General features: G+C 41.2%; 1 protein-coding gene across 2 annotated transcripts in view; it reads right to left on the bottom strand.

Moving 5' to 3' along the window:
- Positions 1-23,896, bottom strand: part of cdk19 (cyclin dependent kinase 19) — a 92,091-nt gene that overhangs the window by 13,984 nt on the left and 54,211 nt on the right. For both annotated transcript variants that reach the window (XM_056480955.1, XM_056480956.1), the window contains exons 5-10: positions 23,030-23,087; positions 16,512-16,643; positions 16,289-16,432; positions 6,966-7,035; positions 5,955-6,027; positions 1,997-2,094 (exon numbers count right to left, since the gene is read on the bottom strand). In XM_056480955.1, coding sequence (XP_056336930.1) covers positions 1,997-2,094; positions 5,955-6,027; positions 6,966-7,035; positions 16,289-16,432; positions 16,512-16,643; positions 23,030-23,087 — 575 coding nt within the window. The remainder of the gene's footprint in view (positions 1-1,996; positions 2,095-5,954; positions 6,028-6,965; positions 7,036-16,288; positions 16,433-16,511; positions 16,644-23,029; positions 23,088-23,896) is intronic.

The raw sequence follows: 23,896 nt of genomic DNA, 5'->3' as shown, positions 1-23,896 counted from the left end.
ATGGTAATATTAATATAATATTCATAATTTATAAGAGCGCAATATCACACGCTATTATAGGGATGCAGACAGAAACATGAATGATAACATCGTCAGAAAGATAAAAGTACAGTGTTTACTAGGGGCGTAGCAACCGGGGGAGACGAGGGGGATCCGTCCCCCTCACTTTTAGAGACAGACCATTTAGAAACATGCGATTAATAATTATATAAACATATGATCTCATATAGCCGCCCCTCCCCCCCACTTTTAAAATGTCCGCTACGCCCCAGGTGTTTACACATTTCATTTTATTCATTCATTCATTGTCCTTCGGCTTAGTCCTATCAGGGGTCGCCACAGCGGAATGAACCACTAACTATTCCGCAGTTAGTGGTACATTTATTTAACCATACTCAGCGGATGCCCTTCCTTTTTCCTTTTTCAAAAAACTATATCATGAAGGATATAGTTTCTGAGAAATAAACTCGCCCAGCACTAATTTAAGCTATTAATTAACTGAATTTGCAACACAATCTCACGGCAATTCGTAACATTTTGATTTAGTGGCTAATTCGTACGATCTAATTCGTACAATTTAGTACGATTTGCTCATCCCCCAATGACGGTTGGGTTTAGGGGTGGGGTTAGGTGCCACGCCTCCTTTTTAAAATCGTACAATTTCGTACGACTGAACTCGTACGAATTCGTCCGAATTATCCACTAAACTGTCAAAACGTAAAATACTTACGTTTTCTCGTGAGATCAGGCTGGAATTTACAGAAATGGTAGGATATCGTGATATATATCGTTATCAGTATGTGAAATGGCTTATATCATGATTAGAGATTTTTGTGGTATCGCCCAGCCCTTGTAACTGGTGTTCATCCTGCTATAAAAGCTGTGAGAAAGATGAAAATATCTGTGGTACGCAAAGCTACATGGCCAAGAGCAAGCAAACACCCCCTTATAATTAAAGGGTTTGTCTGAAAGCCGTCATTTCAGTGAAGGCCAGGCAAAGTATTGCAACATCACAGCCTGAAATTCAGAGAATCTGCACAAAGGCCAGATCTTGAGGATGATTACTCTGATTGCAGGTCAGAGCCAGCAGCCACTGCGCTTTACTATGAAAACACTGCAAAGAATTCCGTTCTTACTTAGAGTTCTTGTCTTGTTTCTAGTCCGAATATCTGCAAATTTTTAAATCAAGAGATGATTTCTAGACAAGCAAAAATCAAGGTCTTGTTTTCAGGAATAATATAGAAATATAAATGCTACAATTTGGATGAATGCCTAAAGGGTCAGTTTAAGAGAGTTAGAAAACATCTTGTGGTAGAAATCATCCGTGTGGTATTTTGAGCTCAAACAAAGGGAGATCAGAGACTTAATTTGATCTTGCGAAAAGGGGCATAATAGGTCCCCTTTAAATGCAGTTCATCTTTGTTAAAGGTTTAAAGGTTATCATTTATTTAGCTTAAATGCTTTAAGCTGACATGAAAGACTCACACATTCACAGGCCTTAAAAACACACACACAACAGATGCACTTTCACGCTAATGTGGTTAAACCCTGCAGTGACTCCATAAATGAAACGTGTGTTTGTAATCCTGACTTAACATTGACTATCCTGCGATGTGAATATTGCAGATACACATATTTCAGTGTAAAAGCTGAAACGATGTATTGTGCAGCCCTGTCAATGTGTGTTTGTGTGTGTGTGAGTGTACTTATACTTATATCCAAGAGGGGACTTAAACCTGAATGCACACAAACTCATGTGGACTTGTGTCACCATGATGATCAAAGTTACCGTTGGTCCTTAACATACTCATAAATCACACAGAATAAAGTATTTAAGTAAAAATGCAGATTATTTCCTGTGAGGGTTCAGTTTAGGGAAAGAGAATACACAGTTATACTGAGAATATACAGCAGAAACATCATTAAATCTATGAGAGTCCCCATCAGGATATAGGAACAAGTCTGTGTGTGTGTCTGTGTGTCTGACAAGTCTTACTCAGACGTTGGTAAGGGGTCCTCCAGGAAATAGGGGTCCTGCAGTGCCTGCTCAGATGTGATTCTTTTGGTGGGGTCCATAGTCAGCAACTTCTGCAGCTAGATGAGATGAACACACATCACACTTAGCACTCAGAATGATGATTAGTGAATGATTAGTCAACTTGTTGGTGTCCAGGGTAGGGTCGCACCAGCTGTTCATAAGATCCTGCTTAAACTGGAATATAAGATCCACACTAGAGGCTTAGCAACTGCTAGCTACTTGTAACTAATATTGTACTTGGGTTGCACTACATTTTCTCAAAGGCCATTGTTCATTTTCGCCACTGTCTTGCTTGGTTTGGCACTTGTGGAGCTGCGCATCAATGGATTTGCTCTTCAGTGTTTGGACTTTCAGCAGTGACAATTAAACCACACTGAACTGAGCTAAACTGAACTTCAACTCTGAAAACTGGACTGACATGGTTTCAATTTACTATACTCTTGAAACTGCTTTGAATTTCCGCTTCAAGAGTTCACACTTCAATAATGCTCGACTATATTAGCAGGTTTGGCATGCTGTCCCGGGTTAGAACCCTGAGCTCGGAGATAGATGAGCCCAATGTTCCTGCCTGGTCCATGAGCATTAGGAGGGATACGAGATCAGGTATTTCTCGAGAGCCCCTATTTATACATTGGCTAATATGGTGGTTCTGATTGATTCAGTATGTATGCGTTAATTGCTTGTGACTGTTATTACACTTCGCTTATGTCACATGCTTTTAAACTGTGGGAGGAAACAGCAGTACCTAGGGAAAACCCACGTGAACACAGGGAGAACATGCAAACTCAAACTGACCAGCTACTTTCGCCCGATCCTAGAATTGAGGAGAAGGGAAAAGGGAAGGATGGGGGGCTTCCAAAACGAAGATAGGGAATGAAGTTTAGGAAGGATATTTATAGTAGTTTTGGAATGATCTGATAAGCTAGCTAATGATTAGCGATAAGGACCAGCTGTAGTCGATCATATCACGTGCTCCTCTCGAAATTAGTTTGTGAAACTTCACTTAGTACAAAAATGATTATTGTTCTATTTGAGACGACACTACATACATATACTATGCTGCTGAGTGTGTAAGTGCATAGTGCATAACTGTATAGTGTATAGTGTGCCATTTGGGACGCAGCTTATGTCCTCCTTACTTAACACACCTGATTCAGATCATCAGCTTGTGAACTGAGAGATCCATCAACTGATCCTTGTGTGTCAAATAAAAGAGATGTGCAGAATGTGCAGGGATGGGGGATCCGAGAACCACTGGTGTAAGTTCAAGAGTTCACACTTAGCTGATGATTGATTATAAAGCTTATTTGGCATTCTGTCCTGGGAGAGAGCCCTGAGCTCATACGATCCTCAAGCTCGGGGCTCCCTCCCGTTTACAGGGTGAGCTGAGATTTTGAGCTCAGGCAGCTCTCAAGGAACCCCCCTGCTGCTGCTTAAGGATTGCTTTGAGGGTATTCTGCTGGTGAAATTCATCTATGGTGCTGAATTGGTTTAGTCAATTTACTTATGTCTCATGTTTTGGACTGTGGGAGGAAACCGGAGGACCCGGGGAAAACCCACGCAAGCATGGGGAGAACATCAACTCCACACAGAATTGTCAACTGGCCAGGTAGAGATCCAAACCAGAGGCATTCTTGCTGTAAGGACACAGTGCTAGCCACTGGGCCGCCGTGCTGCCCTATAGAGGAAGAAAGAGGAGTCACGAACATGACTAAGGTAAGATGCTTTGGTTATTTATACTAAGTTAGGAATCGTATGATTGGTGGATCATACATTAGCTTAACTCGGGGCCAGCAGTGACAATCATAAGCACGTGATCCTCTCGAAATTAGTCTATAAATAAAGCTGCAGTCACACTAGACTTCCATTCATACGCACGTGAATGCGTCAGACCGGAAACACAAGTTCATGCATCAAGTTTCGCAAGCTTGGTGAACTCTGACCTGCGAAATCGCATCACTTGACTGCATGAGACCAATCGAGGATCAAAACATGACCTCTCTGGACAGAAATTTAAAACATGGAGCAATCGCTCGCTTTTTTAATGTCTATTAATCTTGTTTAATCCTGCCCCTTTTACGCAGGATTATCAAACTCTAGTGTGACCGCAGCTTGAACTTCACGTAATGCATAGTTGCAATGAATGACGTAATAACCCATCAGAATCCTTTGAATTGTTAAATGGGAAAGTGGCCTGAAATAGGTGTGAAATGAACAGGAAGATAAATTCAGACATGAAGGAATTCTCACTTCAATTGAAGGATACAAACAAAACCAAAACACTCCTTAAAACGAACCTTGTCTTTCACAAACCGGAATGAAAGGTGAGATTTGGCAGGACATCAAAAACTAAATCAAATCAAAACACTGTGAGCAGAGAGAGATGACGGACGAGAACATGTGCTTCCTCATTATCAACCCGGAGCTCCTCAACGTAGACTAATCTGCTGTCGCCTCTTTTCTACTGTTGTTCATGGGTGGAGGAAGGCTGCTGTAAATATGTTTCGTGAACACAGAGTTACGATTAAACCAAGTTCAGTGGTGCACCACAAAACATTTCATAGTAGCTGTAACTTAGTCTCTCTTTACTAGGGAATGGTTTAACTTGTGCACTGTTACGGCCCATGGACAACATGTACATCAGTCTCATGAGGATTTCACAATTACAGTAGATTCTGCGAATGAGCAGTGCACTCCCTACTGAAAAAAAACTGCTTAAACCAGCCTAGGCTGATTGGCTGGTTTTAGCTGGTCGACCAGCCTGGTTTTAGAGGGGTTTTGGCCACTTCCAGCCTGGTTTTAGCTGGTCAGGCTGGAAAATGACCAGCTAAAACCAGCTTGACCAGTGTAGCCAGGCTGGGAGCCCAGCCAAAACCAGCTAATTCCAGCTTAAACCAGGCTGGTCAAGCTGGTTTTAGATGGTTTTAGCTGGTCATTTTCCAGCCTGACCAGCTAAGACCAGGCTGGAAGTGGCCAAAACCCCTCTTAAACCAGGCTGGTCAACCAGCTAAAACCAGCCAACCAGCCTAGGCTAGTTTAAGCTGGATTTTTCAGCAGGGTTGTTATGACATCCCAAAAGAGACATAAAAATTTGCTTATTTTAATCTTTAAGGGACTAGTATACTTCTTTTTTGTTCTTCCTTTGAGGCCAAAATAAAGTTAGAAAAGACTGTTTGACGATATACTGTTTTTGAGTCATCCGACACACCCGCGCTGCAGTGGGCTGGGTTGTAGAGTGTAACGCCACTCGAGTGGACTCCTAAACACAACAACAATGGCGGCTGTGAGAGAAGAACAGTCTCACAGAAGAGAAACTGCACAGAAGGACTTAATTCAAATATTAACAATAATAACAAAAATAAAGTAACAAGAGCTTAAAGTGCTTAAAAAAACTGGTAAACTGAGACTGAGATTCTTCAATAATTATGCTGTGCACCATTTATTTAAAAAGTACTGTCAAATAAAGTGTTTTCTTCTGAACAATAACAAGTGCTTAAAGTGCTTAAATAACAAGTGGTCAAAGTGCTAAAGAACTGAACTGCTCAACTCAAGATTAGAAGTGAAATCAAGGCCATTATCACTTATTTTTTCTTTTTATTCTGGGTTGTAAGCAAAAATAAGCAGCATGTAAAACACTTGCGGTCGTTAGTAAACCATTTAACAGATGCGTCTCTCAACGCAAAAACACGTTCGCTGTGATCGGTCCCTTATGCAGCCAAACTTTAAAAATATATAAAATAATAGTTTTGAATTGTTTAACTGATAGCTGAAAAGAAAATGAATGAATGAATGAATGAATGAATGAATGAATAATCCTGGCCTAAGGCGGTTTGCATACTTCAGTATCTGTTTTATTAAGGCAAAAGTTAAGCTTTCAACATACAATCTGATCCAGGTAATGCATGTAAACACTCACCAGTAGAAACACTTTGCTGTCTGGTTTGACCTTATGTTTCTCCATGTATTTGATGAGACTGCTGTTGGCATATCTGAAAAACACAACAGAAACGTCACCACATGACACATTTCTGCACACTCGGTCATCAAAACGAAGAGTGTCGCCTTTAATCAGTGGTGTGAAGTAACACGTTACAAATACTCAGACTCCTGTAATCGAGTAGTTTTTCTCAGGAACTGTAATTTACTAAGTAGTTTTATAAATGTGTACTTTTACTTTCCCTTGAGTACTTTTTTGGTGCTGTATCGGTACTTGTACTCCATTATTTTCCTTCAACCTGCAGTCACTTGTCATTTCTTGTCTATGGGATTGGCTAAAGTAGAACAATCAACTCTGTGATTCCGGTTCAATCAAATCGCACATAGAAACTAAATTGCATCATACTGAACTACCTCAACACATGGGCACTATAAATGCAGCTAACCATTTGGATGCATTAAAGGTGTCTAAGAAGACCTAGAATGACCTAGAGAGTGTTTAAACTGGAATGACGGATGTATGATGTCTGAATTGGCCTTAAACAATCACTAAATGCACTACAGAATGTTACGTTTTCACACACATACACGCACAAATTGCATGTAAACGCATTCGACTTTCACAGTATAATCCTCACTACTCAAAACTCTTTTGAAAGGGCTACTTTTTACTCATACTTTGAGTAATATTTACAACAGATACTTTACTCTATTTGCACTACACCTTTGGGAAAGTAATGGTACTTTTACATGAGTAAGATTTTTCAGTTCTTTTTCCACCACAGCCTTTAACATCAATACAAAATCGAATACAAAATAGAAGTGAGCTGTTTTCATGCAGCACAGAATCACAACGCCGCTTTGCATTATATTCAATAAGAGTGATTTACTTCAGCAAATGTGGATAGACTTTGAAATACATGAACTTAATAAAGTTTTAGCTGATGAAAGAAATAAACGGAGTTACTTTGGAAGAAAACACTGCACTTACGTGGTTCTTCTGAAATCTTTCTGTAAGGTAGGGTACTCTGGCATTTTTCTGATATCCTCCCAGTCTTTATCTATAGGAATAAAGAATCAACTTTACATAACAGTGCACAGTGAAGTCCAAATTTACTATCTTTATTTTGCTAGCTCACATTGTTATTCTTAAGGTCAATTATTAATATGTGCATTAACTTAATCCACTAAACAAAATGTGTTTGATTTGGTAATCTTCAAAGTCTGAGTACTTGCTTCAGCGTTTGGAGTGCCGGTCCTTCTGTTGAGGGTTTCCATTGCAAATGCATATTAACAGCATCTCTAACCATTAGTTTGCTATGAGCGAATGATGCCTTCCTGATAATGTTCGAAGCACAGACACACTCTCGAGGTTCAAAACTAGATTAAAGACCTATCTTTTTATTAAAGCATACACACAATGCATCACATAACGGTATGATACATGAGTGCGCTCCATGCAGGTGAGCTGGCTTGACAACCACCTGTAAGACACACTCCTCCTTAATACACCAGACATTGTGTTAGAAACTCTCAAATGCTTTACATGTTTGTTTATATAATTACTATTTTCATTTATAGCACTTCTATTTTGCCTCGATATTTAATATCTCGTGTTCAAACACACCAATAACAGCAGCTACGCTAATTATTTACGTTCTTCTTCATTTCCAACTGGGGATAGTCATCCTGAGGCCTCTAGAGATTGTGCAGCACCATTGATGTGATCCAAGACCAGTGAAGGGATGATGCCTAGACTGCAGCTCTGCACAAGACGTTTGGCCAGAGGAGAAATGGTCGTGCCCAACTGAGCCTGGTTTCTCTCAAGGCTTCCTTCACTTTGGTCAATTGGTGAAGTTTGTTCCTCGCCACTGTCTTGCTTGGTTTGGCACTTGTGGAGCTGCGCATCGATGGATTCGCTCTTCAGTGTTTGGACTTTCAGCAGTGAAAATTAAACCACACTGAACTGAGCTAAACTGAATTTCAACTCTAAAAACTGGACTGACACGGTTTCAACTTACTAGAACTTCTGCGTTAAGCTGCTTTAACACAATCTACATTATAAAAGAGCTATAGCAATAAAGATAAATTGAATTTATTTTAAGGTGTCCTTCCTACATATGTTACATGTATTTACTGTAGTAATTACAATTTAATTAGCATAATTACATGCAACTAATCCTAAACCTAACCTGCATTCTAGCCCATCACATGAAGAAAAAGGATTTCAATTTATAGTAAATACTGCAGTGTTTTTGAACCATACTATAGTAAAGTACTTTATAAAGTAAATAATCTGTTGTGGTAATACTGTAGTTATGTTTACACAACCCCTATAGTCATATAAACAAATGACTACAAGCTGCAGAGTTTATTATACTACAACACACCACAGTTCACTGTAGTAAAAACTAAAGTTAAACTATCAGTTCACTATAATTAATACTACAGTATGCTGTTGCAGCTACTGTAGTAACAATTCAACAATACAGTATGACACACTTGGCATGGTTCAAAAGCACAGTATTTACTTCATATTTCATGTTTGGCAGACTTTTACATTGACAGAGATTCTAAATCAGGGTTTTTAATGCCATGAACATTGTCTGTGGCTGCAGCACCATATTTTATTTTCAAGCAGGTCTATTATTGAGGTATGATCTATTGAGATAAATCAATAATTTGTGAATGAGCATGCTAAAAAAACCACTTCACGTTATGTAACACAAGTAAAAATAAGAGATTGATGCGGACTCAAAGGGCTCACACTAAGACAATTGAATTTAGATTTCAAGGCAAATAAGCATAAAAAAACATAAAAAAAACTTAAGCTTGGGTGAACCTTTGCACAGACACCATCATAAACTCTTTATTTTTCCATTCTGACTCATTTCTTAGGATATTGGAAGATCTAAAAGTCACTGCTTCTGTCACGGATTGGTCAGGCTCTCACGATCCCCACTCACGAAGATCACCATCACCTGACTTCTAATGAGCACACAGCTGCATCACATTCACGAGCACCAGATAAAAGCACAGCACTCCAGTCGCTCATTGTCCGGGCTCGTCTCGACGAAAGCGGACAACTGAGCGACCACTCAGCGTAGTCATCCTCAGCTAAAACAAACGATTTACTTACCTGTTCTCTTTGTATTCCTCCTAGTCTTCCTGGTCCTCCCGAATCGTCCTGTCTTCCAGTCCTTCCAAGTCTGTGTCATCCTCTGTCAGCTGTATCTGGTGTGTGCTGTCCATCCTCGTGTATTCCTGTTACCCAGCCACGGAGGAAAAGACCCCAACATCATTCCTGATCCTCCTGGCTATCCTTCATGTGCTCCTTGTTGTCATTTAATAAACACCCTAACGTTTCCTTACCTCTGTCTCCTGTCCGCTTCATAACAGAAGCCCGGACCCTTAACGACGACAACATGAGCACCCCCGATCACTTTCAAGAGCTGGTGGACCAGTTGATGCGGATTCTACAGCCACCAGCACCACTTTCCAACGCACCACCAGCACCGAGCACTTCCGCCTCCACAGTTTCTTCTTCGGCCCTTCCTTCCAGTCCCATGGCCCGACCAGCGCCCTACTCAGGCGGAGCGGGGGAGTGCAATGGTTTTCTGTTACAATGTTCCCTCATATTCGAAATGCAACCTTCTCTATATCCCACAGATAAGTCAAAGATCGCCTACATCGTATCACTACTCTCTGGACCTGCACTTAAATGGGCTGAGACGATCTGGAACCAAGCCGGGCCGGTCATGAATTCCATCACTACCTTCACGGAGTATTTCAAAGAGGTGTTTGGACGTTCTGATGGGGAAGTAGCCGCTGGAGAGCAGCTGTATCATCTAAAGCAAGGTACTCTATCTACACAGGAATATGCTCTCCGGTTTCGCACTCTAGCAGCTGCAAGTGGATGGAATGAGAGATCGTTGTTGACCACGTACCGGCTCGGCTTGGAACCCACTCTCCGAATCCAGCTGGCCACATTAGATGATACTATGGGTCTGGAGAGATTCATCCAACATTCTCTCCGATGTTCCGATCGTCTCCGTTCCTATCAACAGGACACCATCACCCCCTCGTCTGCACTCCTCCAATCGCCTGAGTCAACAGCCTCTCCAGAACCAGAACCCATGATAATAGAGTCTGGAAGACTGACATCAGCGGAACGACAGAGGAGGCTGACCCGGGGTCTGTGTCTATACTGCGGTGTCAGTGGACACACCCGTATGGAGTGTCCCCTTCGTCCCATTCGGACTTCAGTGAGTGTATTCAGTACGAATATTGAACAATGTAAACCACTTACTACCACCGTACAAATAACTACTGCCTCTATTTCTCTCCTTGTCACAGCCCTCATCGACTCCGGGTCAGCAGGGAACTTCATCTCCCAATCCCTCTGTCGTCAACTCCACCTACGTACTGAGGCGTCCTCGCATATATACCAGATACAACCGATAACCCAGTGCACTCGATCTTCGACCCGTATCCATCGACAATGCGAAGACATCCTTCTTCAAGTGGGGTTGTTACATCAAGAGAGGATTCAATTTCTGGTTCTGGAGGGTGCAAATATGGACATCATTCTAGGGCGCCCGTGGCTGGTGAAGCACGATCCCATCATCTCTTGGGGCACAGGAGAGATAAAGAAATGGGGATCTGGATGTACACCTACCTGTTTTCCAAATCTCCCTCTTCAAGGTCGGAACCCCATTTCTTTGTTTACAACATCGGTCGAGAGTCCTCCTGAGAAGCAGTCTATCCACATTCCTAAGGAGTACAGCTCCTTTCATGATGTCTTCTGCCCCAAGAGAGCTTCCCAGCTACCGCCGCATCGGCCATGGGACTGCGCGATCGACCTAGTTCCAGATGCCCAGTTGCCAAGAGGTAGGATCTACCCGCTCTCGCTTCCAGAGAATCAGGCAATGGAAGATTACATAAGGGAGGCTCTGAGTCAGGGGTACATACGTCACTCAAAATCACCAGCCGCCTCAAGCTTCTTCTTTGTGGCCAAGAAGGACGGAGGGCTGCGTCCATGCATCGACTACAGGGTCCTAAATAACGGTACAGTAAAATACCGATATCCCCTTCCTCTGGTACCAGCCGCTTTGGAACAGCTCCGAGAAGCTAAAGTCTTCACTAAATTGGACCTCCGCAGCGCGTATAATCTGATAAGAATACGTGAGGGGGACCAATGGAAGACAGCATTCGTGACCCCTACTGGCCACTATGAATATGAGGTCATGCCTTACGGTCTGGTCAACGCCCCCTCCGTATTCCAAAACTTCATTCATGAAGTCCTCCGGGAGTTTCTTCACCACTTTGTAATAGTGTACATAGATGACATCCTCATTTACTCCCGGAGTGAGGCCGAACATCGCCAACACGTTGCGGAGGTCCTACACACATTGAGAGAACATCACCTCTACCTCAAAGCGGAGAAATGCTCATTCCACCAGAAGTCGGTTCATTTCTTGGGATACATCATTGACCAAACCGGTATACGTATGGATGGGAAGAAAATTGAGGCTGTTCTATCCTGGTCAGAACCCACTTCCATTAAGGAGCTCCAGAGGTTTCTTGGGTTTGCTAACTTTTATAGACGGTTTATCAAGGACTACAGCAGGATTACATCACCTCTCACTAATCTCCTCAAGGGTAAACCCAAAGGACTGGAGTGGACCAAAGAAGCAGCCGCAGCCTTCCGCCTTCTTAAGAAGGAGTTCACAAGGGCCCCACTCCTGACTCATCCTGACCCAAATCTTCCTTTCGTGGTGGAAGTGGACGCATCCACCACCGGCGTCGGGGCAGTATTATCCCAACATCATGATACACCGCCCCGACTGCATCCCTGTGCCTATTTCTCTCGGAAGTTGAGCCCGGCGGAGCAGAATTACAGCATAGGAGACAGGGAGCTTCTAGCAATCAAGCTAGCCTTGGAGGAGTGGCGTCACTGGTTGGAGGGAGCCAAACATCCGTTCCAGGTGATCACAGATCACAAAAACCTCCAATATATCAAAGAGGCCAAGAGACTATGTCCACGTCAAGCCAGATGGTCACTTTTCTTCTCACGTTTTGATTTCTCCATTTCCTATCGTCCAGGACCCAAGAATCTAAGAGCAGACGCTCTCTCTCGTTTACACGAGCATCACGATCATGAAGAACTCCCAACGAAGATTCTTCCCGAACACATCTCCATTTGTCCGATCACCTGGAACACTCCTCCAGTCGTTGCCACTCCGGAAGCCCCTGCTCCGCCGGGATGCCCTCCTCATCGGCAGTTCATACCACCTGAACACCGGGTAGATCTGATCCACTCCTTACATACCTCGCTAGGCACTGGACATCCAGGGATCAACAATACTCTCTCGCTAGTATCCCAACGATTCTGGTGGCCAAACATGGCAAGGGATGTGAGGCAATATGTTCAGGGCTGTAAGGACTGTGCCCAATCCAAGAGCCCACGTCATCTACCCGCTGGAAAGCTCCATCCCTTGCCGATTCCGAACCGTCCCTGGTCACACCTAGGAGTGGACTTTATCACTGACCTCCCTTCGTCAGAAGGTAATACCTGTATTCTAGTCATCGTAGATAGATTCTCAAAGTTTGTCAAACTAATCCCTCTGAAAGGTCTTCCCACAGCCTTTGAAACAGCCGACAATATCTTTAATCAAGTCTTCAGGTCATTTGGTATTCCAGAAGATATTGTGTCGGACAGAGGTCCACAGTTCATCTCACGTCTATGGAAAGCCTTCTTCAAGCTCCTAGGTGTGGCCGTCAGCCTCTCTTCTGGATATCATCCCCAAACCAACGGGCAGACAGAGAGGAAGATTCAGGAGGTGGGACGGTTCCTGAGGACCTTCTGCAGTGGTCACCAGAGCTCCTGGAGCCAGTATTTGGGCTGGGCAGAATATGCCCAAAATTCACTGCGGCAACCCTCCACCGGACTCACGCCATTCCAGTGCGTCCTGGGCTTCCAACCACCGCTCTTTCCCTGGGATGGCGAACCATCTGATGTCCCCGCAGTGGATCACTGGTTCCGGGAGAGCGAGAGAGTCTGGGACGAGGCTCATCAACATCTGCAGAGGGCAGTCCGTCGAAGCAAGGTAACCGCCGATAGAAGAAGGTCTGAAGAACCCAGATACACACCCGGACAAAAGGTGTGGCTATCCACCCGGGACATACGCATGCGACTGCCCTCTCGCAAGTTAAGTCCCCGATTTGTTGGTCCCTTCACCATCGTGGAACAGGTTAACCCCGTCACCTACAAACTACAATTACCCTCTCACTACCGTATTCACCCTACATTCCACGTATCACTCCTGAAACCCTATCACGATCCTGTTCTTCCCTCCACAGAGCCTGACCACGAAGAGGAACCCCCTCCTCCACTGCTCCTAGAAGAAGGAGCCGTCTACGCAGTGAAGGAGATCTTGCGTTCCCGACGTCGTGGTGGCCAGTTGGAGTACCTGGTGGACTGGGAAGGGTACGGCCCCGAAGAAAGGACATGGGTTCCCAGAGCTGATATTCTCGATCCTAGTCTCATGGTGGAGTTTCATGAGAGCCACCCTGAGTTCCCAGCGCCTAGAGGCAGAGGGAGACCACCACGGCGTCGGAGGTGTCGGCCCTCAGGAGCGGGCCCTGGGGAGGGGGGTACTGTCACGGATTGGTCAGGCTCTCACGATCCCCACTCACGAAGATCACCATCACCTGACTTCTAATGAGCACACAGCTGCATCACATTCACGAGCACCAGATAAAAGCACAGCACTCCAGTCGCTCATTGTCCGGGCTCGTCTCGACGAAAGCGGACAACTGAGCGACCACTCAGCGTAGTCATCCTCAGCTAAAACAAACGATTTACTTACCTGTTCTCTTTGTATTCCTCCTAGTCTTCCTGGTCCTCCCGAATCGTCCTGTCTTCCAGTCCTTCCAAGTCTGTGTCATCCTCTGTCAGCTGTATCTGGTGTGTGCTGTCCATCCTCGTGTATTCCTGTTACCCAGCCACGGAGGAAAAGACCCCAACATCATTCCTGATCCTCCTGGCTATCCTTCATGTGCTCCTTGTTGTCATTTAATAAACACCCTAACGTTTCCTTACCTCTGTCTCCTGTCCGCTTCATAACAGCTTCATGGTCTTATGAGCAGGGGAACATCTAGATAATTGTTTATGGGGTGGCATGAAAAGCATTAAGGACAGAAACACTGAAGCAAGAGCTATTTCATTCATTAAATGCTTCATACACTGCTTCCACAACTTTGCAGTTTAGATGTAACCTGCAAGTAATTACCTCAAAAAACACTATGAAAAATATGTATGACTAATAAATAGTCATATCTGTGTTTTTAAATCCCAATACAACGTTCTCCAACCCAGGCTCATTCTGAAAATGTAGTCCAGCGGACATTTCTGGAGACCGCAAATCATGTAGCCGGGGGAATGTATGGCTGCATTTCTTCTTTTTATAATAATTATTTAGGGGTTTTCACCTTGATTAACAGGACAGTGGAGATTAACAGACAGGAAAGTGTGGGGAGCAGAGAGAGGGGAAGGATCGGCAAAGGACCTCAAGCCGGAAATCAAACTCGGGTCGCCATTGCTTTTCACGCTTACCGGCTGACCGCTTACCCCGTGTGGAGAGCTTTCCTGCTGCAACCAGTTTGTCCAGTTAGCTCGTCGTGTACGTCGGCGGACTTGAGACGCAGAGAGGAGATGACGACGATGGGGTTCGAGTCCGGACAAGAGCGTGTCCAGAAATCAGGTAAGACAAAAACAGAATCCGAAAAATAAAATAAACGAGTGAATAACAGGGTGAGAATGTGGTAAAACGTAAAAATCAGATGAGGGCTTGTCTTTTTCAGGACGGCTTTTGTAAATTGTTGGTTGGGTTTAGGGAAGTAAGTAGGTGGGCAGGTCAATCGATAAAACTGGTTGGGTTAAGGGGAAGGAGAAGGTCGATTAGTCGGCCGGACAGTCAGTCATCCAGTCAGACAGATGTCTGGTCGACAGCGGCCTCTAGTGGTTTTACGTGAGAACAGCGGGCGCGAACGGCACTCGCGAGAGAAATTTAAGATACGAAAAAGCGCACGCAGGGAAAACAAAAACTGCAAAAATATGTACCTCCCGGGACGTATTTTTCGGTCTCCAGAAATGTCCACGGGACTACGTTTTCAGCTGACATTCTTTGAACATTGACATAGCAATTCAGGTTCTTGATTCGTGTGATGGTGCCCAAATTTATTTCATCAAATTTTACTACAATAACATACAGTATATGCTTGAGTTAGAGAAAAGTTTGTTGGCCTGGTCATTGCAGGGTTTGAAAATTAATTCATTATTAAACCCAGGCTTATTCTGAAAACGTAGTCCCATGGACGTTTCTGGAAACTGTGAAATACGTAGCCGGGGGTACGTACGGCTGCATTTCATTTTTTTAGGTAAACGCTGCGGGGCGGCGTGACGCTGTTCCTTTCGGTGCTTGCCGGCCGGCCGCTCGCCTCCGTGTGGCTTTCCCGCTGCAACCAGTTTGTCCGGTTAGCTCTTCGTGTACTCTGGCGGACTCGAGGCGCAGAGAGGGGCTGACCACGACGACCGGGTTCGAATCCGGGGAAGAGCGGTTCCAGAAATCAGGTAAGAAAACAAAAACAAAATCCAAAAAATGAAGCGTACAAGTTCGTCACAGGGTGAGAATGTGGTCAAAATCCGAAAACGTGGTAAAAATCAGACGAGGGCTTTTCTTTTTCTGGACGGCTTTTGTGAATCGTCATTGGTTGGGTTTATGGATGGAGGAGGGTGGGTCAGCCGAATGGCCGGTCGCACGGTCATTCATTCTGTCATCCAGGCAGACAGGCGGAAGGTTGATCAACAGCGGCCTCTAGTGGGTTTACGTGAGAACGGCGTGGGAAAAAGTGCGCACAGCGGCCTCTCTCGGACTCGCGAAAACAAAAACTGCAAAAATACATACCTCTCGGGACGTATTTCGCGGCCTCCAGAAACGTCCACGGGACTACGTTCTCAGAATGAGCCTGGGTTGTCATTATTATAACTTTGTTTAATTGTGCTCTAATACCATCTACAAATAAAATATTATTTTATATAAACTGCCAATGGGGTAAGCAAAATAACGTGGGTTTCACTTTGAAACATGATTACTTTGCTTGTTTTAAGGAAAAACTCACTTAATTTTGACATTTCATTTTCTGAAAACAAGACAATATTTTGTACTTGTCTAGAAAACGCTTCTTGCTTTAAGAATTTTGAGATATTTAGAGTAGAAACAGGACTTTAAGAAATGCATTTTTATAGTGTACCTGCTGGGAAGCCCATGACGCTGAATATGCGATCTAACTGGTCGTGATGGAAAGGATTGCTGGTCTTTATGTCCTCTTGTCGACAATGGAAGATTGGCTCTGACGTCAGCAGCTCCGCAAAGATACAGCCTATTGCCCAAATATCTACAAACAAAGTCAAACAATGTTAAGTGCAGATAACAAAGGATAGACTAGCCATGAGTCAAGCCGACACACAGCTTACCGATTGCTTTGGTGTAGTGTCTCGCCCCAAGGAGCAGTTCAGGCGCTCGGTACCAGAAGGTGACGACCACTGGGTCCAGATCAGCCAGAGGCTTCAGCGGAGAGTTGAAGAGTCGAGCAAAACCCATATCAGCTACAACACATAAGCACAGACACACAGGAATAACCCATATAATAAACCACTCTATCTGCAGATCACTCCTCAGCCGAGCGGAGTGAATTTTAGACCCAATCCCAGTCCTAATGCTGATGATACACCGGACAACCTTTACACGACAAAAAATACTTTTCTTACTTAGATGTGTTTCTAGGTCAGATATCTAAACATTCTTAAATCAAGAGGCATTTTTTTAGACAAGTAAAATATATTGTGTTGTTTTCAGAAATATTATGCCAAAATGAATTGTTTTTACCCTAAAACAAGCTACATAATCTGCCAATGGGGTGAGCAAAATAATCTGTCTAGTTCTTTTGACATGAGATGATTTCGCTTACCCCGCTGGCAGATTATTTGGGCTTGTTTTAAGTAAAAACTCACTTAATCTTGGCATATTTTTTCTGAAAACTAGATAATATATTGCTGGTCTAGAAATGCTTCTTGATGTAGGAATATTAGGCATTTGAACTAGAAACAAGACAAAAGAAGGGTTTTTCCGGGTTACAGCAATGTTGGCGGGCAACTTTTGGAGATATTGCCATCAACCAACTGAGACACAGGGCAGCTAATAGGGCAATAAGATCCAGATACCATTTTTCCCCCCAGTCTCAACCGAAAAGAAGCCATTATTAGGTTATTTATTAATAACTCAACCAGTTGGGTTAAAATTTTGAATTTCAAAAGTCAACTGCACTCTAAAAAGTGAGTTATTTATTTAACCCAATGGTTGAGTTAAACATATTTGGTGCTTTGTTGGGTTATTTTTAACCTTTATTCGTTTATTTATTAATAAATCAACCAGTTGAGTTAAATATTTGGTGCTTTGTTGGGTTATTTTCTAACCTTTATTTGGTTATATATTTAATAACTCAACCAGTTGGGTTAAAATTTGAATTTCAACAGTCAACTGATTTAACTGACACAAAACAGCTGTATTAATATGCGTGCGTAATGTTTTTGCGTTAAGTCTGCAAAGTCTGCACTTTGTTCTGTTTCTTCATTGTTTGTGATTCTTAATTTTTCTTTTAACAAAAGTGTCTGGAACTGTAATGTAATGGAAATAAAGCATTTTCAGTATTTTTAAAGTATGTAATATATTTACCCAGTCATAATTATAAAATGAATAGTAGTACTAATAGTAGCAATAGTAATACCAGAATGAAAAAAAAATAACATTTAATCAAAATAACCCAATGCATTGGATTAAATTATATAATTCAATGCATTGGTAATAACCCATAGTTGGGAAGGTGCTATAATAACCTATAGTTGGGTTATATGTTGGTGTATTTTTAATCCAACTATTTTATCAGAGTGATTTAACTGACACAAAACAGCGGTATTAACATGCGTGCGTAATGTTTTTGTGTTATAAAGGTAATTTAAGCTATAACCCAATAATATTGTTGTTGTTTTTTTACTCAAACTACCTCTCAGTGTCGTGTTTTTTATATTGGTTTCAGCATCCAAGACCATCTTTTAGAAGCGTTTGGATGTGGTTAAACTGTATTGTACATTGTGGACACTGAGTGAAGCCTGCTGAAGCCGCTGGACAGCCTCTACAGAACACAGAGCTCCATATTCTGCTCCATCAACACATGGTTTTCTGCTTGCACAGTTTATAACTGTCTGCACTTTCTTCTGTTTCTTCATTGTTTGTGACTTTTCATTTATTTTAACAAAAGTGTCTGGAACTAAAATGTAATGGAAATAAAGCATTTTCAGTATTTTTGAAGTACGTAATATATTTACACAGACATAAATATGAAATTAATAGTAGTAATAGTAGCATTAGTAATACGAGAATGGAAAAAAAAAACATTTAATCAAAATAACCCAATGCATTGGATTGGGTTATTTATTAATAACTCAACCAGTTGAGTTAAATATTTGGTGCTTTGTTGGGTTATTTTTTAACCTTTATTTGGTTAAAATTTTGAATTTCGACAGTCAACTGCAGTCTAAAAAACGTTGAGTTATTTATTTAACCCAATGGTTGAGTTAAAAATATTTGATGCTTTTGTTTTTTAATCTTTATTTTTAACTTTATTATAGTATTTTTGAAGTACGTAATATATTTACACAGCCATAAATATGAAATTAATAGTAGTAATAGTAGCAATAGTAATACGAGAATGGAAAAAATAACATTAATGCATTGGATTAAATTATATAACTCCATGCAATGGGTTAAAACAACCCATAGTTGGGAAGGTGCTATAATAACCTATAGTTTGGTTATATGTTGGGGTATTTTTAACCCAACTATTTTAACATAGTGAAAATAAGGTGTCATAACTGTAACAGCAATCAGCTAAAACAGCACATTTATAATCCAAACACTCCAGAGACGATCAAAAGTGAAAAGTCAAAGTGAAATGTTATTCTCAAAGCTTCATATGAGGTAAAACCGTGGGCCATGCTTGTCCTATAACCAGGCAGAGACTACAGGACTCAAGAAGACCATTTCAGACCAGCAGTGCTCGAGGCAGCATGTAAGATTAATAATTCATGCTTTGTCACTAAGAAATGCACATCTTGAGTTGAATGTAGCGGTATGTTAAGCTTAAAGGGATAGTTCACCCCAAAATAAATATTTGCTCACTTTCCCTCAATTGCTTCCAAAACTATGTTTCTTTCCTACTATGGAGGTCAACGGTTACTGGTTTCACCCTGTATGTGTTCAACAGAACAAAACACCTCAAAATAGTTTGGAACAAGTCAAGGAGTGAGTATACTTTCCTTTTTGGGGTGAACCAGTCCTTTTAAGTAGGACTGACAAGAAAACATTTATTCTCAATCTGGAGCCCCGGATTAAAAGATTAGTTTCGCTGCTTTAGTGATGAAACAACAGTGGTCACGTTGAGTCAAACTAACGCTGAAAGACACACAGTAACCAAACACAATAACACATTCCACAGGGTGGTAAAAATAGTGCCCTGAACGCTCATCGCCCAGAATAGAGTCTTATGTAAGACAATGGCTTCACATTTACCCAGACTGACCCTGATGACCGCCGCCTAAGCTCTCTAAAGCCTAGTTCACACTACACTGCTGCATCCCAATTCGCATGCTATCCATCCTGAATAATATTCGAAAATAGAATTATTTTGTTTCAAACCATAGGTCTAGAACCATCCATACTTTACCCGCTAATATTGCCCACAACACATTGTGCTTTGGAAGTGAATTTAAATAGAACTACGAACTTGGGGGAAAAGTGTAAACAAACTACAAACATGGTGGACATGCGAGACCAACCGTCAAGTACACTGTAAAAAATAAACGTTATTTTACAGGTAATTGTCTGTATTGTTTTACAGAAGTTTCCAGTTTATTCATTATACAGTGAAATAGCTGTAACATACATCTGAATATCTCCAATAAGGTTGGTGATTAAACATGACAGAAATGTGGATGGCGTGTTGAGATGATTGACAGCAGACGTAACTCGAGTAGTTTTCCTCATTAAGTGTGTACTTTTTCTTCACAAAATATATGTACTTTTAGAACGAAAGTGTATGTGTGTGAATCGGGATGCAGCACATGACTTTAAACATGGACAGATCAGACTACATGACTGCTTCTCAATTCCAAGAACACAGAGAATATTCTTGTCGAGTTACCTCAGGAGACCGTGAGAACAGAGAACGCATCCTGTGAGAGATGAGATGCTGCGTTCATCCTGATGGTCACATGACCTTCACGCAGTTTTATCGGAAATTATTTAAGCATTACAGCATTCACACAGCGATTTATTGTCTTTTTCCAGTTCAGTATATATAACATGCACAAAAATCCTGCAAAGATACATTGCACAATCCAAATAAAACAGATTTGACTTTGAATTTCAGCAAATAAACCCTCTTAAAGTGTTTATGCTTTTATTAGGATTCTCATGTGAATCTTTACTTTCACCGTTTCATTTAGGGAAACTCCTGAGATAATCAAGTTATCTCTGAACTTTAATATAATTTAGTATATAAACTGCTGCGCTTCGCACCTCCTTTATTTAGCCGCATTGACTTCTATCTTGGGATTTCTTGGGATTTCTAATGCGAGTACTGTGGTGAAGTCTGCATTAGATGCATCCTCGATATCACGAACACATCAGGGCTCTGTCACGCGTCCTCTGTTCTTGCGTTCTTGAGTATTGGAACTGAACAAGATTGCTTTAGAACACGTTGTATTATATTCGTATTCACAGTGTTACTTTGGAAAGTAATAGATTACAGATTACAAATTACCTTATTTAAAATATATTAAGTAGTGCACCTTTTCAATTACTTTATAAAAGTAAAGTAACTGATTACATCTGATTACTTTTTGATTACTTTGAAGTTTGTAATGGATATTTTCAGCTAAATCATTTTCAAGCGTTTATACCAAGGCAGTGTGAGCTTACAATATTAATAATATTAGTAATATTAAAGTACAGCCACCACAAAACCAGACCTTAACAAAACCATTGTTTACTGTTGTTACAAAATCTAAAGTTCTGTTAGTTGTGCAGGGGGATTTCTGTGGCATTTGCAATAAAACAAATACATCTAAGCTATTCTTGCAATGTTCATTTTTATATCGAAGCAACTTAAATCCAAATCAATCAGATCTCAGTGATCAATAAACCTGCCGATGAAACAGATGAGGCAGAATTGTTCAGTTCAGTTATTTATGTAAATAACATGCTGTGTGTGTATGGATGTTTCCCAGTGATGGGTTGCAGCTGGAAAGGCATCCGCTGCATAAAACATATGCTGGATAAGTTGGCGGTTCATTCCGCTGTGACGACCTCAGATTAATAAAGGGACTAATCCGAAAAGAAAATGAATGAATGAATAATTTGCTGAACTAAACAGAAACAAATTATTATATATAACAGCAAACACTACTAATCCAATACCACCAGGTGTTACACATATAAAATACTATAGTAATTTATATTAAAGGGAAATATTTAGGAATGAGCATTATATTGTGTATATATTTACAACACTTCATTAATAAATTACACTACATAATGTAGTATCATTAGTAAATATCATGAACGAATAGTAATTACCATAGTATACTTCAGCCTTTACTACAGTAAACTATATACCCAGTTGAAGTCAGAATTATTCGTCCCCTTTGAATTATTTTTCTTTTTTAAATATTTCCCAAATGATGTTTAACAGAGCAAGGAAATTTTCACAGTATGTCTGATAATATTTGTTCTTCTGGAGAAAGTCTTATTTGGTTTATTTCGGCTAGAAGAAAAGCAGTTTTTCATTTTTTAAACCATTTTAAGGTCAATATTATTAGCCCATTTAAGCTATATATTTTTTCGATAGTCTACAGAACAAACCATCGTTATATAATAACTTGCCTAATTACCCTAACCTGCCTAGTTAACCTAATTAACCTAGTTAAGCCTTTAAATGTCACTTTTTATGTATATAGACCTCCTCTCCCTTTCCATTAAGCAAGTTTCTTGTGTCAGCACAATGATTGGTTGGCGACGTCTCTGACCAGAGTGGGAGGTGGCAGTAACGCACCAAAAAGTTTGTTGTCGACCACCGTAAAACAGGAAGAAGAAGAAATCGTTATACTCGCAGTCATTTGGATTTACTTTCATCGGCTAGACACGGGTTTTACAGCTCAGTGAATGTCGGTTCCACTTATTGAGCCACGATCTGTAAACGTAGCTTGTCTGAACGCTACTGCCCTACTCGACTAATAAAATAGGTTGGCTACTGAAAAGCTTTTTGGTTTATAAAGTAACGATGCTACCGCCATACTACTGAGAAAGCTAGTAGCGTCACGACTTGAAGCGACGCTACTGCTCAACACTGTTAATGTGACAAAAGGCTGGATGTAGTAGCCTAATGCTTTCAGCGGCAGAGAGGATTAACGTAACTGGTAGACGTGGTGTGCTACAATCAAACTGGTAAACCAATCAAAAGCATCAGAATAGCGTGGCTTTAACAAATGGCTTTATCAGAAGGCATCGTGCATATCAAAAACAGGCAAAGCAACAGATCAATATTATTCAACATATTTAGATTTGTAATCTTTAACATTTTCATAAGTAGCTGTAATTTAATGACACATTTTTTTCTCAGTAACTGTAATGAATTACTGATACTTTTATTTTGTCATTAAATTACAGAACGCCGTTACATGATACTAGTTACTGCCCAACACTGCGTATTCGTAATCTAAATTCGTGATCGAACAGATCAATGCACCAAGTAACAAAACAGTAACACAAGGCTGCAGTGCAAATTGAACTCTAATACTCAAACTCAACTCTAATAAAACCTCCCCTTTTGTTGCAGACAATCATGCAGCAATCCAATGTAGACAGAATGAGTTGTTACCAATTTTGACTCTTCCTCGCTCTGGACCTTCTCCCATTACCAGGATGTTGGCAGGTTTCTGAAAAAGAAAAAGGACAACTGATCATGAATATCATACCTGCTTCTCTCAGAATGTCATGTGATGTCGCAGTATATTTAGGGGTGTGCGATATGATGATTGTTGTCCATTTTGAACAAATGTAGCACGATAGTACCAGCAGATGTCCTCAGTGTGCTGCATTTCAAACACATCTGACCAGTGAATCCAGCTCGTGTAATAGATCCCATCCAAATTGTGAATTTAGCAATAGCAGTCAGTATAGTGGAAAAAAAACAACACTAATTATTTTCCCCAACTTTTTCAAAGGAGATAACACAAAGAGAACAAAACTAGGATACCTGAGGTACTTTTATTTTTATATTTTAAAAATAAAAGTTTTTATATACGTACTACACTTCAATTAAAGCAACACTATGTAACTTTTTGCACATGGATCCCTCTTGTGGTTGATAGGTGCAATTGTTTGTTACGAGTGTCATGATGAGTACTGTGAATAAGGAACCTTCCCTTTGGGCAGCAAAATGTATCTGAGTTTGTTGATTATAAGTTGAATGCTCTGGCGATTGCAGAAAACCTTTTTGAAAACCAGGTAAAGTTGCCCATTTTACACAATATCCTAATAGCCAGGACCAGAATTTGCGGATGTTTATTGGTATTTCTGCACAGAATTTTGTACAGAATCTGCAGATTTATGTGGAATGATTTTGAAAGTTCAGCAACTAATGTAACACATAAAAAACATTACTTTTTAACTTTTGTTTTAGGTTTACAATGCAAATCCAATTAGATTGTTTGGCGAACAAAGCACATCTCATATAATAGATCTA

The sequence above is a fragment of the Danio aesculapii genome, chromosome 20 (assembly GCF_903798145.1).
Source record: "Danio aesculapii chromosome 20, fDanAes4.1, whole genome shotgun sequence".
Lineage (NCBI taxonomy): Eukaryota > Metazoa > Chordata > Actinopteri > Cypriniformes > Danionidae > Danio > Danio aesculapii.
This window is presented reverse-complemented; position numbering and strand designations above follow the sequence as displayed.